Source organism: Prionailurus viverrinus, chromosome D2 (genome assembly GCF_022837055.1).
Source record: "Prionailurus viverrinus isolate Anna chromosome D2, UM_Priviv_1.0, whole genome shotgun sequence".
Lineage (NCBI taxonomy): Eukaryota > Metazoa > Chordata > Mammalia > Carnivora > Felidae > Prionailurus > Prionailurus viverrinus.
This window is the reverse complement of record NC_062571.1, coordinates 54,083,641-54,098,305: the sequence shown is the minus strand read 5'-3', so window position 1 is coordinate 54,098,305 and position 14,665 is coordinate 54,083,641. Positions and strand designations below refer to the sequence as shown.

Sequence of the window (14,665 nt, the reverse complement as noted above, 5' to 3'; positions counted from 1 at the left end):
AATGCTTTACTGCTGGTGGAAGAACTCACTTAGTGGACCCTTTCCATGGGCTGGGCTACGAGCTCCCTTTGCCTGACCTGGGCAGGCTTTATTCCCATTATCCCCCTCTGGCAGCAGGAAGCTCCAACCTGAAAATGAAGCAGACAAGAGCATGGTGGGCTTTTTTGCTGTGTGCTGAAAATAGTCATCAAGATTCATTTGGGTCTTCTATGCCATAGGCCGTGACCTCCTTTTGTGGAACGTTTTAAGACCAAGAACTATCTTGTACTCTTCTGTTTCCCCAGTTCCTGGCACACAGCAGGTGCTTAATAAATGTTGGAAGATGAATGAATGAGCAAGTGGCACTCCCTTTTTCACGCCCCCCAACTGCTGACTTTGGGACAGTCCTGCTCCTGTGGGGAAGGGGAGGGAGATCAGTACCAGGCTCAGCACCAAAATGTCCCAGTGCAGCATTTCTTCTTGTATGCTGATTCCCAGGCCAGTAACCAGGCTTGGGATTCAGCTCAACTGGACAAGTACTGGCTCTTTCCACAGCCTCTCTGGAGCCCTTGTCCTTGCTTTAGCTCCCTACCTGGAATCTTGGGGACTTGGAGACTGAGATTTTCCTTCAATACCATGCATCAGGGACCCACATTCTGCCTCAAGCCCCCGTACCCAATTTCTATAAATGATTTGCTGCTTTCTCCTTGCTTTACTTACTCTGCAATGGCCTTTTAAAATTTTCCATCTTTTCTCTTGAAGATCTGCTGTGGTCCCAGGGTCCAGAGTCACTCTTTCCTGACTCAGTTCTCCAACCGCCAGGCCTGGTTATGGCAGCAAGGGTGGTGGTGAGCTGGAGGGATATTAATGGTACCATTTCATGCTTGTCGAAGTCAGGAATTTTTAACTTTGGTGAAGGTCATGAACTCATTTGAGAATCTGATGAGGGAATAAACTGTCTCCCCAGAAAAACTCACAGATGTCACATTGTGTGTGTTGGAGCAAATAGTCTTAGAGAGTCTCAGGATACTCTGAAATCTGACCTTGGACTTTCCTGTGGCCACTGCTCAGGACGTCAAGCCCGTCACTCATATGATATTCATGCATTTTCTTTATCCAGTGTTTCTGACAGCTTCCAATGAGACACTGTGGTGTGATAGTGAACACACACTCGGGTTTTGGAGCCAAGGAGACATAGGTTGTTTCTGACTCTCTTTTTTTATTTGCTGTGTGACCTTAGGCGAGTTAACCAGCTTCTCTCAATTATTTGTCTATAAAAAGGGGATGAGAATGTTACCCTTGCAGGGCTATCGGAACGACTTAGAGACACTGCAGTAGCATGTACTTCCGGGGCGTCTGGGTGGCTCAGTTGGTTGAGTGTTGAACTTCGGCTCAAGTCATGATCTCATGGTCCGTGAGTTCGAGCCCCGCATCAGGCTGGCTGTTTCAGATTCTGTGTATCCCTGGCACTCTCTGTCCTCCCCACCCTTGTGCTTTCTCTCTGTCTCTCAAAAGTAAATAAATAAACAAACATTAAAAAAACACAAAGGAATGTGATTTCTGGCACCTGTAGATGGTTATATAGAACAGGCTGCTCCAATTGTGCAAAGAAGCCATGTGTCCCGTTCTGTCAGTTTAAACTTTGCCTGGCCCCTCTTACTCTCAAAAGTACTCGCTTGTGTGGCAACCAGAGAGGAAAATTGGGAGGCTTTTCATCAGATGATGGGAGGGGCAGGTGGGGTCAGTATGGAAATGTGGGAGGGACAGGACAGCTTCTAGGTGATATCAGAGTCATATGCAGGGAGGCACTCTGTAGGCCACATAGAGACCACAGTTAGAACGCATCAGTACAGGCCCCGGCATGAGCCGATGAGCAGGGTCATGCTGAAGTTTAAAAAGGGAAGCCAGTTGGGCTCTGGGAGCTGCTCAAGTGGAAAAGTTAATGCTTAGCAGAGTAAGGGTGATGATTCATGCTTTGTCTATGCTGAGGTCTTGGAAGAATGAGGTGGTTAGTCCCACAACTGGCATGTGCTGGGAGTTGAGAAGGCTGGGAGCCTTCGCAACATGACACTCAGCTGAACGGAACCCACTACCTCCTACGTTCCATAGCAGCAGAGGGGTAACTGGGGAGTGGTTCCCAGTGTGGCCACCAATGTGAGGCTGCTATCCCTGCCACTTACCAACTGGGACTTTGAATATGCCACTTAACTTCTCGGTTTCCTTAGCTCCAAAAGGGGGATGAAAATTATTATACATATCTCCTGGGGGTTTTTAAGAGGTTAGATGATACGAGATGAGAAAAAAGTATGTGTGTTGGTCTCTGCTCCTTTCCCCCACCACTTTCTGGCACTGAGCTAAAACCCTTATAAATTCCTAAGTGAGAAGAGTAGGAGCATCTTTTGTTCTAATGAGATCACTCTGGGTGGGCTTCTGGATGGCTCCTGGATGGGGACTGATCACCAGGAAGACCAAACCATGATGAGAAGCTTGGCATTTTTGGCTCTGCCCCCACCTCCTCCCGGCTTCTCTAGACTGGAGAAAGAGACTGGAAATAGAGTTAATACTTGATCTTGCCTATGTGAGGAAGCCTCCATCAAAAATCCCAGAAGTATGGGGTACCAGGTGTGTGATGAACACATCCATGTACCGGGAGGTTGAGGTACTCCAGCTCCATGGGGACAGAAGCTCCTGTACACAGGACGTTCCCAGACCTTGTCTTATATATCTCTTCATCTGGCTGTTCATCTGTACCCTCTATCCTATCCTTTAGTAAACTAGTAAACATAAATGTTTTCCTGAGTTCTGTGAGCTGCTCTATCCAGTTAATTGAACCCAGTACAGGGGTTATGGGAACCTCAGATTTATAGCCTGCTAGGTCAGAAGCACAGGTGACAGCGTGGACTTGCTATTGTCCTCTGAGCCCTTAACCTGTGGGACGCTGTCTCCAGGTACATAGTATCATCATTGAGTTAAATTGTAAAACACCCAGCTGGTGTCACAGAAAATTTCTTGGCTGGGGAACGCCCCACCATACATCTGGTGTCAGAAGCGTGATGAATGCTCTATGTGATGGTAAAGAATTCACACAGGAAGAGAAGTTGTTTTATTTTTTTCCCCCTGAAAACAGATATCTCATGCCTCCAAAGCATTCGGTACTCAAACACTAGCTTTTATTTTGATGAGTATTTGGGGACTTAGAGATCCAACAGACGCCTCTCTGTGCTTTGGACTTCTCTAAGGAAACTTTCAACACTAGCTGGAGGAACATTTATTCACGCAGGAAGGTCTCAGACACACAGAAAGAAAACCTGTGTCTTCAGAAAAGGTGAACCTGTTGTAAAGGAAACCTTACATTCTTTGAAGGTCATAGAAAGTGTTCATCTACTAATTACCTTGTGCCGAGGCCTATGGGAGGGAGTCCAGCTCAGTTTTTAAGCTGTGGGGTCTTATCACATGCAGAGGCAGCATGGGCGTCAGAGAGGAAATTGCAGGTTATATAGGAACCAGTGCCAAGTATTAGCTCAGACACATTTCTCAGTTCCTTTGAGTCTCAGTAGCCACATCTATAAAATGGTGACACCTTTTGGCAAAGGTTAGCTTTGTTGGCTTCTTTCTGTAACACACTGGAGACACAGAAGCCCTGGGTAACCTTGGTCTATAGGAACTGGTGAGGGAGATTCAGGGGATCATGGCATTTCCATGATTGTGAGTCCTTCATTCCCCAACATCTCGTAGACCTGGGGTGGGAGAAATGTTTTAGGTCAAAAAATGCCATTCAGTTTGGAGAACCTTGACTCTTGTAGTCCTCACTCTAAGCTGATGAATGGGGAAATGCAAGCACACGGTTGGCCCTCAAGGGAATGCTCTTTGAATGGACGAATGAATGGACAAGTTCTAGAAATATTTCTAATTAATTGATATTTCTTATTTTTTATTTGCAGATGAGAAAAAGAAAACAAAGAAAGTTGACAATGAACTCAACCCTGTATGGAATGAGGTAACTTCATTTTTTTTTTTTTTTAACATTGTTTCAGTGGATAAGCCACATCTGATTGTCCTATCTTTGGTCAAAGGTTAGCTTTTCCCTTTGAAAGAAGAATCTCCACATTGCATCCCCCACCACTCTATCTCTCTTTGTGGCCATAGAGATAGCAGAACAGTTCAAGGGGACATACCACAATGACATCTCCTATATAATAGTGGTGTAAGTGAAGTCTGGAAAGGGAGTGGGAATCTTATGTTCTAGCCGGGAGCAGCTTTGAGCTTGCTGTGTGACCTCGGTCCAGTTATGTTATACATCTGGGGCACATCTGTAGAGCAAGGGGTGGGCTTAGATCATCTCAAGAGTTGTGGAGGGAAAGCTCCATATTTAAAAATGTATCTGCATGTGACTAACCAAGAGTACATTACATGACACTGTGTGTCTGACTGAGTAATGACGTTTACTGTGTTTTATGCTGATAAAGTAGAATATCCTTAATGTAGACATTTTGAAAGCTTTAGATAAACAAAAAAATTTACCTTTGGACCCACTATCCAGAAGCAATTACTGTTAACATTTGGGATATAGCAATAAATGTTTATTGAATAAGTATATTGTAATGTATAAGTAATTATTATTTATTTATAAATAAATTAATAAAATATGATGTCTTGACATATAGCAGATACAGCTTCCTCTCCTATTTTTTTCTTACTATTATATCCTAAGCATATACCATATCATTCCATTCAGAAGTATCTTTAACACTATGCAATATTCTATGGAAGGGCTATAATATATTTACTTCCCCCAGTGTTGATTTTATATCTATTTTATAAGCAGTTCAGTGTTGAATATATTTATAGATATGTGAAAGTTTTCATTCTTTCCACTGAGTAGATTTTCCTATGCTGACTAATTTTTTAAAAGATGATCATCAGCCCCATTGTTTTTCCCAAAAGCTGGTCAAACTTTCCTGGATAAGCGTAGTGATAAATGTCTTTGTTATTGTCACTAAGTCACCAGGCTGTGAAGACTTCTCCTCCACCAACTGTAAATCCCCCTCCTCTCCTAGTCCCGAAACTAAAATAAAGCCATACCTTTTCATTGAATGAGGTGAAGATGAACTGTCTTTTTAATGCCTTTCTGAGAAGCAGAAAGTTGAAAGGCAGTTCTGCTTCTCTGCAGTTTCACTGGAACCCAGAACCCAGCCAGCTGGACTACCAGCTCCGTAAAAGCAAGAGGCCAGTCTGGTTGGTCCTGGTGGATGCTGTGTGTGGATCCTAGCACCTCACACAGATCTCCAAGAATAAAACAAATTGAAAGTACATTATGTATGCATATAGTGCTTCCGGTTTTGAGTAATTCTCACATGCTTCTTTATATCTGGTCAATCCATGTAGCTGATGGCAGAGGTGGAAATGGTCTCGTGAGCAGACATCCTCTGCAGGGTATCATCCGTCTCACCCCGTTTTGTTTCTAACATGTATTTTCTTTTAATGTTTATTTGTTTATTTTTGAGAGAGAGAAAGAGTGTGAGCAGGGGAGGGATAGAGAGAAAGGGAGACACAGGATCTGAAGCAGGCTCCAGGCTCCGAGCTGTCAGCACAGAGCCCGACGTGGGGCTCGAACTCACACACCGTGAGATCATGACCTGAGCCAAAGTTGGACACTCAACCGACTGAGCCACCCAGGCTCCCCATCTAACATGTATTTTTTTCTAATTGCAATTGTGTTCATCAAGTAAACTTCCCAACTCTAGTTTTATAACGGAAATCTAACCCAAATGAAATGCTAACCCCAAACCTATTAGGGTTAGGATTCTAATATGAGCTCTGACACATTCACCACCCACTCCAAACCCAGTACAAGGAGAATCAAATCTTCAGTAGGCTCTGCTTTATTTAATTCCTATGTTACACGATCAATCAAAAACATCAGCGGTGTTATGTTAAATTATTTTTGTGTGTTTGCCATTAGACAGCAATTATTGCCTTAAGATGAAAGTCTCATCTGATTGCAGACTAATCATGGTGGTGCAGACTAATCAAGCCTAAAATAAAAGGCTGATGCATTTTAGAAAATGCTTTTTTAGATTATCTATCTCTTTGATAATAATATGACTAGGAAAAGCAAATAACTTAAAAACAATCAATGAAGAAAGCATTTTCATTTTATTTTATTTTTATAACCAATTGTGGTAAATTCTCTGACTCTGAGATGGGTTTGGTGACTTGCCCATAGTCACAGAGCCTAGAAAATGGGAAGCCAGAGGTCACCCCCAGGTCCTCTGAGGCTGTCTGGTTTGCCTTCCCACAGCTCTCAGCAGCCTCCAGGTTTGGAATTTGGTCACTTTTACTAACTATAGAATTGATGATTCACAAGACTGACATTGGTTAAGATAATGACATTTAGTCATTTAGTGTCTGTATGTCTTATTATACTATACTTCCTGACCCTTTAAACAACTTTTCTGTTTTTATAACCTTTCCATGGACAGATTTTGGAGTTTGACTTGAGGGGTATACCACTCGACTCTTCATCTTCCCTTACAATTGTTGTAAAAGATTTTGAGACGATTGGACAAAATAAGTAAGTTGATTTCAACTATTTTTCTCATTTTACGTATTATATTACCACTGTTTATTTTGCTGAAGGAACGTATCGTTAATAACATTTTATGATATTTGCAATATAATCGTGCTTCAGTTCCGTGTCCTTCCCCCACCCCCCATGCACACAACTTTCTGAGCCAATATCAGATGTGATTAATGATCACATTGCTTTCCCCACACTTCTGTATAGTAGTCCCCTCTTATCTGTGGTTTCTGTTATCCATGGTCAACTGAGGTGCAGAAGCAGATGATCCTTCTTCTGAAATAGTGTCAGAAGGTCAATAGTAGCCTAACACTACGTCACTGTGCCTACATCATTCACCTCACTTCATCTCATCACTTAGGCATTTTATCATTTCACATCATCATGCATAAAAGGGTGAGTACAGTACAATATATTTAGAGAGGGAGAGACACCATATTCACATAACTCATTCAGTATGTTGTTATAATTATTCTATTTTATTATTAGTTATTGTTAATTTCTTACTATGTCTAGTTTATAAATTAAACTTTATCATAGGTATGTATGTATGTATGTAGGGTTTGGTACTATCTGCGGTTTTGGGCATCCACCAGGGGTCTTGGCACATATCCTAATGCATAAAGGGGGAACTACTGTATTCCTAAGAGGCTGCAAACACTAAGCCACCATTACTGTATCCAGTTTGGCACTTGTTGTGAAATCTATTTACGTTCCTAAAACATCTTTGTTGACTGTACTTAGTCACTTCCTACCCCGGGTGGTTTATCTGAACGGTAGCTATATTAAACACAAGCAAAATCATTTCTTCTTCCACTTATGTGTGACCATTCAAGTTCTACCTGCAGCCCCACTTTCATTTTAATGTGTTATTGGCCTTTTAAACTCAACAGATCTAAGTCAGATTCCTGTCGCCTTTACTAGTTTCAAATGGGAAGGGTCACGACAGTGCCCATGGTGGGACTGAGGGTTGTCCCCTGAGTAGAGCTTGGGGATTTCCAAAACAGGTCTGTATGGGACAGAATGACCTCAGTAAATTCACCCCAGCCCTTGATCTGGACTTTGGCCTTACAGACTCAGAAACCAGTCTTAGGTTACCAATTCAAACTAACCAAGCTTACAAGAAACCAGTGCTTAAAACCAAGTTACTTACGTGTTATTTTCCAGTGGAAATAAATGCGTGGTGGGAGGACATTCTCTGATTAATGAATTATCCTTTGTGTCATCCTGCATGGAAAGCCAAATTACTCTGTATCCTTGATTATAAGATATCATTGACCATAGATGTATTATTAAATTAGTAACAGGTTTGGGGTGGGGAAGGAGACTGGTATTAAATGCCCTTATCAATTGTAAGAAGCATCCAAGTTTTTAGAAATGTCAATACATTTAAAAATATGTCTTAGGGGTGCCTGGGTGGCTCAGTCGGTTAAGTGTCCAACTTTTGGTTTTGGCTCAGGTCATTATCTCATGGTTTGTGGGATTGAGCCCTGCATTAGGCTCTGTGCTGATGTCATGGAGCTTGCTTGGGATTCTCTCTCTCTCCCTCTCTCTGTCTCTCTGCCCCTCCCCTACTCACACTTGCTCCCATGCACTCAATCTCTCTCTCAAAATAAACTTAAAATAAAATAAAATTTAAAAAATAATAAAAATGAATACCTTAGCCTTAAGCACATTTGGTATAAGTAGAAGGCTGCAATGAGAGGCATAAACCAGAAAGAATTAGTTGAAATGCAGTGACCTTATGTCCTGACTTGCTTGGAACAGTCCTGGTTTATTGTCCTAGCACAAGGGTTAATAACACCTCTTTTGCTGTCAACAGTGACTTGGTTTGGATGGTAAATTAGATAGTCACCCTAATGACTGGAGTCTTCTACTTAATGGTGTCAGGCTAAGAGATCCTGGACAGACATTTACCCCCTGGACAGTGCTTTGATAGGTACTATACATGTTCACCCTTGATGAGATCCTTTTTTTCGTGTTCAGTTGCTGACCAATGCCCCTTATGACTGATGCATTTTTTTCTTAAGCTACATAAATATACTCTGCAGGTTCTGGTCCTACTACTTGGACTGATCTGAGGGTCTGGTTTTGTGCCAGTACCATACTGTCTTGATGATTACAGCTTTGTAATACAGCTTGAAGTCTGGAATTGTGATGCCTCCAGCTTTGGTTTTCTTTTTCGAGATTGCTTTGGCTATTCAGGGTCTTTTCTGATTCCATACCAATTTTAGGATTGTTTGTTCTAGCTCTGTGAAGAATGCTCGTGTTATTTTGATAGGAATTGCCGGGAAGGTCTTTTTAATTGGGAGATTAGTTGTGTGTCCTACAAATTTCGCTGCATAGTTGTTGACCATCCTCCAGTGAAAGCCGACCCCGAGTCTGCTTTGGAATGAACAGTGCGAATGATAATGCTTACTTAGCTTACTGTGCTAAGCTTCATGCTTCTCCACCATCAGCCAGGAATTGTGAACTTTGACCTTGCTGTCACCAACTAAACAATGCATACACCTTGGTCAAATTTGCCTGTAAGTACACTGGAGAAAAAAAAAAAAATTAAACCCATCTGGGAATAAGCTGTATATTTGTCCAAACTATTTGTGTACTTTGGTCCCAGATTTTTTTTCTTGGCTTTTTTACTAAAAATTTGGCCTTTGGGGATCTGCTCACTGCTCAGTGTGGGAACTTTCTTTCACTTGGATGTGCAGGGTGGGGGCAGAGGATTTTTCTACCAGCTTAAGGAATCCCTTGCCTGTTGACATTCCTGTTGCCATGGAAACGGGTTGCGCAAACAGGGCTCTCACTTTGCATCTGCTGCCTGGGGCCTGGAAACAAACAGCGCTGGACTGCCTAGGTTTGCCTGTGCACCCGTGCCCACACCCACAGCGGACTGCAGGGTCCAGATCATGCAAGCATAGCACTGGTGCGTCAGCAACATCCCTCCTCAGGCACTGGGAGCCGGCTAGGCTGTTCAGTGCAGACTCTGTTTTTCCCCCCCGCCCTCCCCTCCATAGTCATCCAGCCAGCCATCCAGGCTGAATGAGGGTGAGAGAAGAGCCAGAAATGCCTCTTGATCACGTGATGAAAATGAAATTATTTTTAGCCGAAATGTCAGAGTGGAAGGATTTTCCCAGCCGCTGAAGAATCGGAGTTCCCTCTGCAGATAGCCAATACCGCTATAGCTTAGTGAGATCTTAGGGAGTGCCAAGGGCTATGCCAAGCCCTTTGAGTGCATTATGCTACTTAATCCTCACAGACACCCTCTTTTTCCCCAGAGAGGCTTGGTAATCTGCTCAAGGTCACACAGCAGGCATGTGTCAGAGTGAGCATTTATGTCCAGGCCTGTGTTCTGGACTTTCACATTATACTGAAAACTGTGAACCACCTGCAGGAACCAAAATGTGGATGCAATTATTGATTACCTTTTGGCCAGAATGGAAGTAATTTTTCTTTCTAATTTTGCAAAAAAAGAAAAAAAAAATGGACAGTCATTATCAGAGTATTGGCAGTCCCTCCCTACGTAACACTTTTAAGCAGGCAATTTTATACTATTGAATAGTAAGTCACTGATACTCATGTTCTACAGTGGACACGAGAAATTTGGAGAGCATATCTCATCTCATGTGCTCTTCACTGTAACCTTGAGTGGTGGAGATGAGATTTGAGGCTGGGACCCTGATTCCTGGCCCTGCTGTCACTTCACCTGAGTTCCTAAAGAAGAATCGGCTTCAGGAGCCTGGAAATGTAGGAATGAAAGGTGTTTACAGGTTTTCAGGTGTGTGTGTGTGTGTGTGCATGCGTGTGTGTATGCGTGTGTGTGTGTGTGTGTGTGCACATGCACGCATGCCAAGGAGGAAAAAGAGTTACCATTTCAGGCTTTTGAATTTGCTGTTCACTCTGCATGGAATACTCTTTCCTTCTAACTGCAGTAGATGTGAAATCTTGTCATTCGGCCTCAGCATCTCAGACCCTCCAATCTAGAGCAGCGCCTACCGTTGCTTTCCATCTCATTGCCCTGCTTCATTTCCTCAGAGCCCTGCTTATTAGCAAGCTTGTGTGGGTGTGGGAATGGTGGAGGGAGCCCAGCTGGGTGTGTGGACATTTATGTTGGGTTTTAGATAAGTACTCAAAAATATGTGCTGGCCCGCATTCCTGCTTTGCCTAGCTCAGCGCTCACCACCATCTGACACGTCCATATCTGTTTTGTTATTCACGCGGCCTTCCCCTACTAGACAGTAAGCTCCACACCTGTCTGGTTCACCACTGTAACACCAGCGCTTAGCATAGTGCCTAGCACGTAATAAGCTCTCAGTAAGTGTTTGTTGGATGAATGAGCAAGTAAGTTCATGATACTAATACACGAATAGTATCTAAAGCGCCTTGCATTGGACAGTTAGCGCACTAGTAACGAGCCATTGATGTGGAATCTGTCCAACCCAGCTCTCTGAACAGCTCTCTGGTTCCAACTCGGGTTTAAGCTGCAAAGGAGTCAGAACACAAAGGGATCAAGTCACAAGGGAAACAAACGCCAGTCCCAAAGCTCATGCCTTTTTGTAGAGAGACGTGGAGCTTACTCCTGAATTCACAGGAAGGTAGCAACTCATAGTGCATAAAAGCTGAGATTCGGGAGCCAGACAGAGGCTGCTTTGAGACTCCGCTCTACTGGTGACTACTGATGACCTCAGCCAAGTGACTTAACCCCTCTGGGCCTCAGAAGTCTTATCCTTAAAGTGACCATAGTTTGGAAGTTCTGCTCGTGCTAAGATAACATAACAGGGACCAGATCTACATACTCACCTGATACACCAAAAAAATAGATAAAACATATGTAACCATGGTTTCAGATACTGGACTGGATAATGACCCCAAGAAAGAGGACATAAATGAAATGAGCCCTTTGAGTGCCCAACTTAATGCCTGGAGAGCATTCCAGGCTGCAGTTCAGGGAGAGAGAAGTGAGGCAAGTCCCAGTTGTCTCCCAGAGTTGGGGAGGTGCAGGTGGGAGTCTGGAGCTACACACACACACACACACACACACACACACACAGAGTGGTAGTAAGGGCTACAGAATTTAGAAAAAAAAAAAAAAGACAAGTTTGGATTGTGAAATATACAAACTCCCTGAACAAAGGTTTGTGGGGTGTTTTTTTCTGTTTTGTTTTTTGTTTTTGTTTTTTATTAATAAAAACAGATACTGTAGTTTGGAATGAAATTAATATGGTGAAGCAGTATGGTAAGGCTTATGAGAAATTTTCATTCCCTCATATACAAAAGACCTTGTCCTCATACTTTTAATACTTAAAAAAAATTTTTTTAATGTTTATTTATTTTTGAGAGAGACAGAGACAGAATGCGAGTGGGTTAGGGGCAGAGAGAGATGGAGACACAGAATCTGAAACAGGCTCCAGGCTCTGAGCTGTCAGCACAGAGCCTGATGCGGGGCTCGAACCCACGGACGGTGAGATCATGACCTGAGCCGAAGTTGGATGCCCAACTGACTGAGCCACCCAGGCACCCCTAAGATATTTCATTATAAAACAGACCCGAAAACAAACCTTTAAACAAAAACCCTACCTAAACCAGCACACAAATATTTATACACACGTACACATATACACACACTCTGCCTCTCTCTCTCATCTTGTCATTTTCTCCTCTCTTCCCCTTCAATCTTCTTCATCACACTAAACACCATCTGATACACTGCACATTCTGTCCACTCAGATGTAAGCCCCATGAAAGGCATGGAGTACTCCCAGTGCCCGGAGCAGTGTCGGACACACATAAGCATCAGCAATTATTTGTCAGATGAATACATTAATTGATACATCGCTGAAGGTAATCCAATAACCTTGCAAATGACTTACAAGTTGTAAAGCTTCCTCTCCTAAGAGATGGTCCTCCAAGTGCAATTAGAAGATAATTATAGCTCTTGTCATTATGAAATGCCTTTCTCTTTCAGTCTCTCTGGGCGTCTTTCTCCAAAGCTTTGGCCCACCTTTACTTACTCATGAGATGTTGACAGACATCAGCAGGACTGTGACACCTACTTCACTGGCCTCCCCAAAACGCTGGGGTTCAGCTTTTCCAGTACCCAGACCCAGCCAGCCCAAACCAATTGCCATCTTTTCATACTTTTGCCACGCCACTGAAAATATGGAACTAAAAAGAACTGAACTGAGAATCCTGTTCCACAGTAACACTGGCCTCTGGTTTAGATGTCTACACAGCCTGAGAAGCTACTCCAATCAGAAAGCCTTGGGGCACCTGGGTGGCTCAGTCGGTTAAGGTTAAGCATCTGACTCACTCTTGATTTTGCCTCAGGTCATGATCTCACTGTGTGATGGAACACAAGGGCTCTGTACTGACAGCATGGAGCCTGCTTGGGATTCTCTCTCTCTCTCTCTCTCTCTCTCTCTCTCTGCCCCTCCCCTGCTTGCTCCCTTGCATTCTCTCTCTCTCTCTCTCTCAAAATAAATAAATAAATAAATAAATAAATAAAGGAAAGAAAGCCTGCCTTAACCCGTGGGCTGTCCATCCCTCCTGACCAACCACAGCTGGGCCACTTCAACAAATCCCATGGCCATGATTACATGTGGCAATGTCAGCAGGAAGTCTTGTCACTAGGAGACATAAAAGTATTAAAAGTATGGGGGTGCCTGGGTGGCTCAGTCGGTTGAGCGTCCAACTTCAGCTCAGGTCATGATCTCACATCTCATGGGTTCGAGCCCCACGTCAGGTTCTGTGCTGACAGCTCAGAGCCTGGAGCCTGCTGCAGATTCTGTGTCTCTCTCTCTCTCTCTGCCCCTCTCCCGCTCAAGCTCTGTCTCTGTCTCTCTCAAAAATAAATGAACATTCAAAAAAATTTTATAATGAAATATTTTATGAGACCTTTAAAACCTTTATTCAGTTTCCACTAATTGGATTTTATGAGAATTCAGCTATAGCTGAAGTTTGCTTCTGGTCTAACCCTGAAAATAAAAAATGATTTTCCAAGCAGACTTCTGGTCAACAGCATTGACGTTGGGGAGGGAGTTGTTTCATGTATGTAAGAGAAAGGACTGGTTTTAAGAACTTTGCACAATTGATTGCACAGAAATGGAAGTGGGTACCTACCCATATCCTTGCATAGATATCCCACCTTCCTGTGATTTAGACTGTGCATGAGTTCAGACCAGCTTTCCCTGCCAGTACTGGCCTGGGGTCACATGCTTTCTTTAGATTCCTTTTTCTAGAGTAATGTCTGAAATAATAAAAAGTAACTGTTAAGCACTTACCACATCATCCTTTTGATCCTTACAATACTGTTAGGTAGTAGCTGTCATGAGGAAACTGAGGCTCAGAGAAGTAAAACAACCTGTACCTGGCCTCTAGTACAAGGATGAGTCCGAATTAGTCAGCCCTGCCTAGCTCCAAATTCTTAATCACTGTTATTCTGTCTCCCTTTCCTTGTTAGGTCCAAGTTCTTGATGAATGAATGAAAGAATGAATGAATGAATAACAGAAAACTACTACCTTGATTCCAATGGGCCAGGGACAGAGCCAGAGCCTGGGAGTTGCTCTAAACTGTACAAGCAGACAACCACAGATTCAGACCCTTGAGGACTGAATGAACAGGAGAATTGGTCAGGTTACAGGTTATAGTCACTTATTCTAGAAATAATTATTGAGCATTGCCTGCATGTCAGGCATTAGGCTAGTTTGTCTGCTCCTTGTAGCCACAGGGTGACTGCCTCTGGCGTAGGTGCCTCACCTGCACCTAGGTGCAGAGGCCTGGGCTTCTACTCAGCTCCTTCCCTTGTTAAAGTGACGCCATTGGCCTCAGGGCAGTGGGGTTGGGAGGGACTGGAAAAAAGGGAGTTGTTGCTGGCCCTGAATCCTGCCAAACCTGCCACAGCCTCTAGACTAGGTGAGTGATTCTGAAACCCAGGAATGGAGTTCGCTAGAAGTACAGAGCACTGCCTAGAGGGGCTGGTACACAGCCAAATTTGGGAACCACAGTTTGGGCCAGTGTTTCCACATTTGATGAACCAGACAAAGGCCCCAAGGCTCTCTGACAATCCTGGTGGCGAGTAAGGAGGAGAGGTCACAGGAAAGATACAGATA

General features: G+C 43.4%; 1 protein-coding gene across 5 annotated transcripts in view; it reads left to right on the top strand.

The window, feature by feature from the left end:
- Window positions 1-14,665, top strand: part of MYOF (myoferlin) — a 157,621-nt gene that overhangs the window by 20,387 nt on the left and 122,569 nt on the right. For all 5 annotated transcript variants that reach the window (XM_047824477.1, XM_047824479.1, XM_047824476.1 and 2 more), the window contains exons 2-3: window positions 3,921-3,976; window positions 6,462-6,553. In XM_047824477.1, the coding sequence (XP_047680433.1) occupies window positions 3,921-3,976; window positions 6,462-6,553 (148 nt within the window). The remainder of the gene's footprint in view (window positions 1-3,920; window positions 3,977-6,461; window positions 6,554-14,665) is intronic.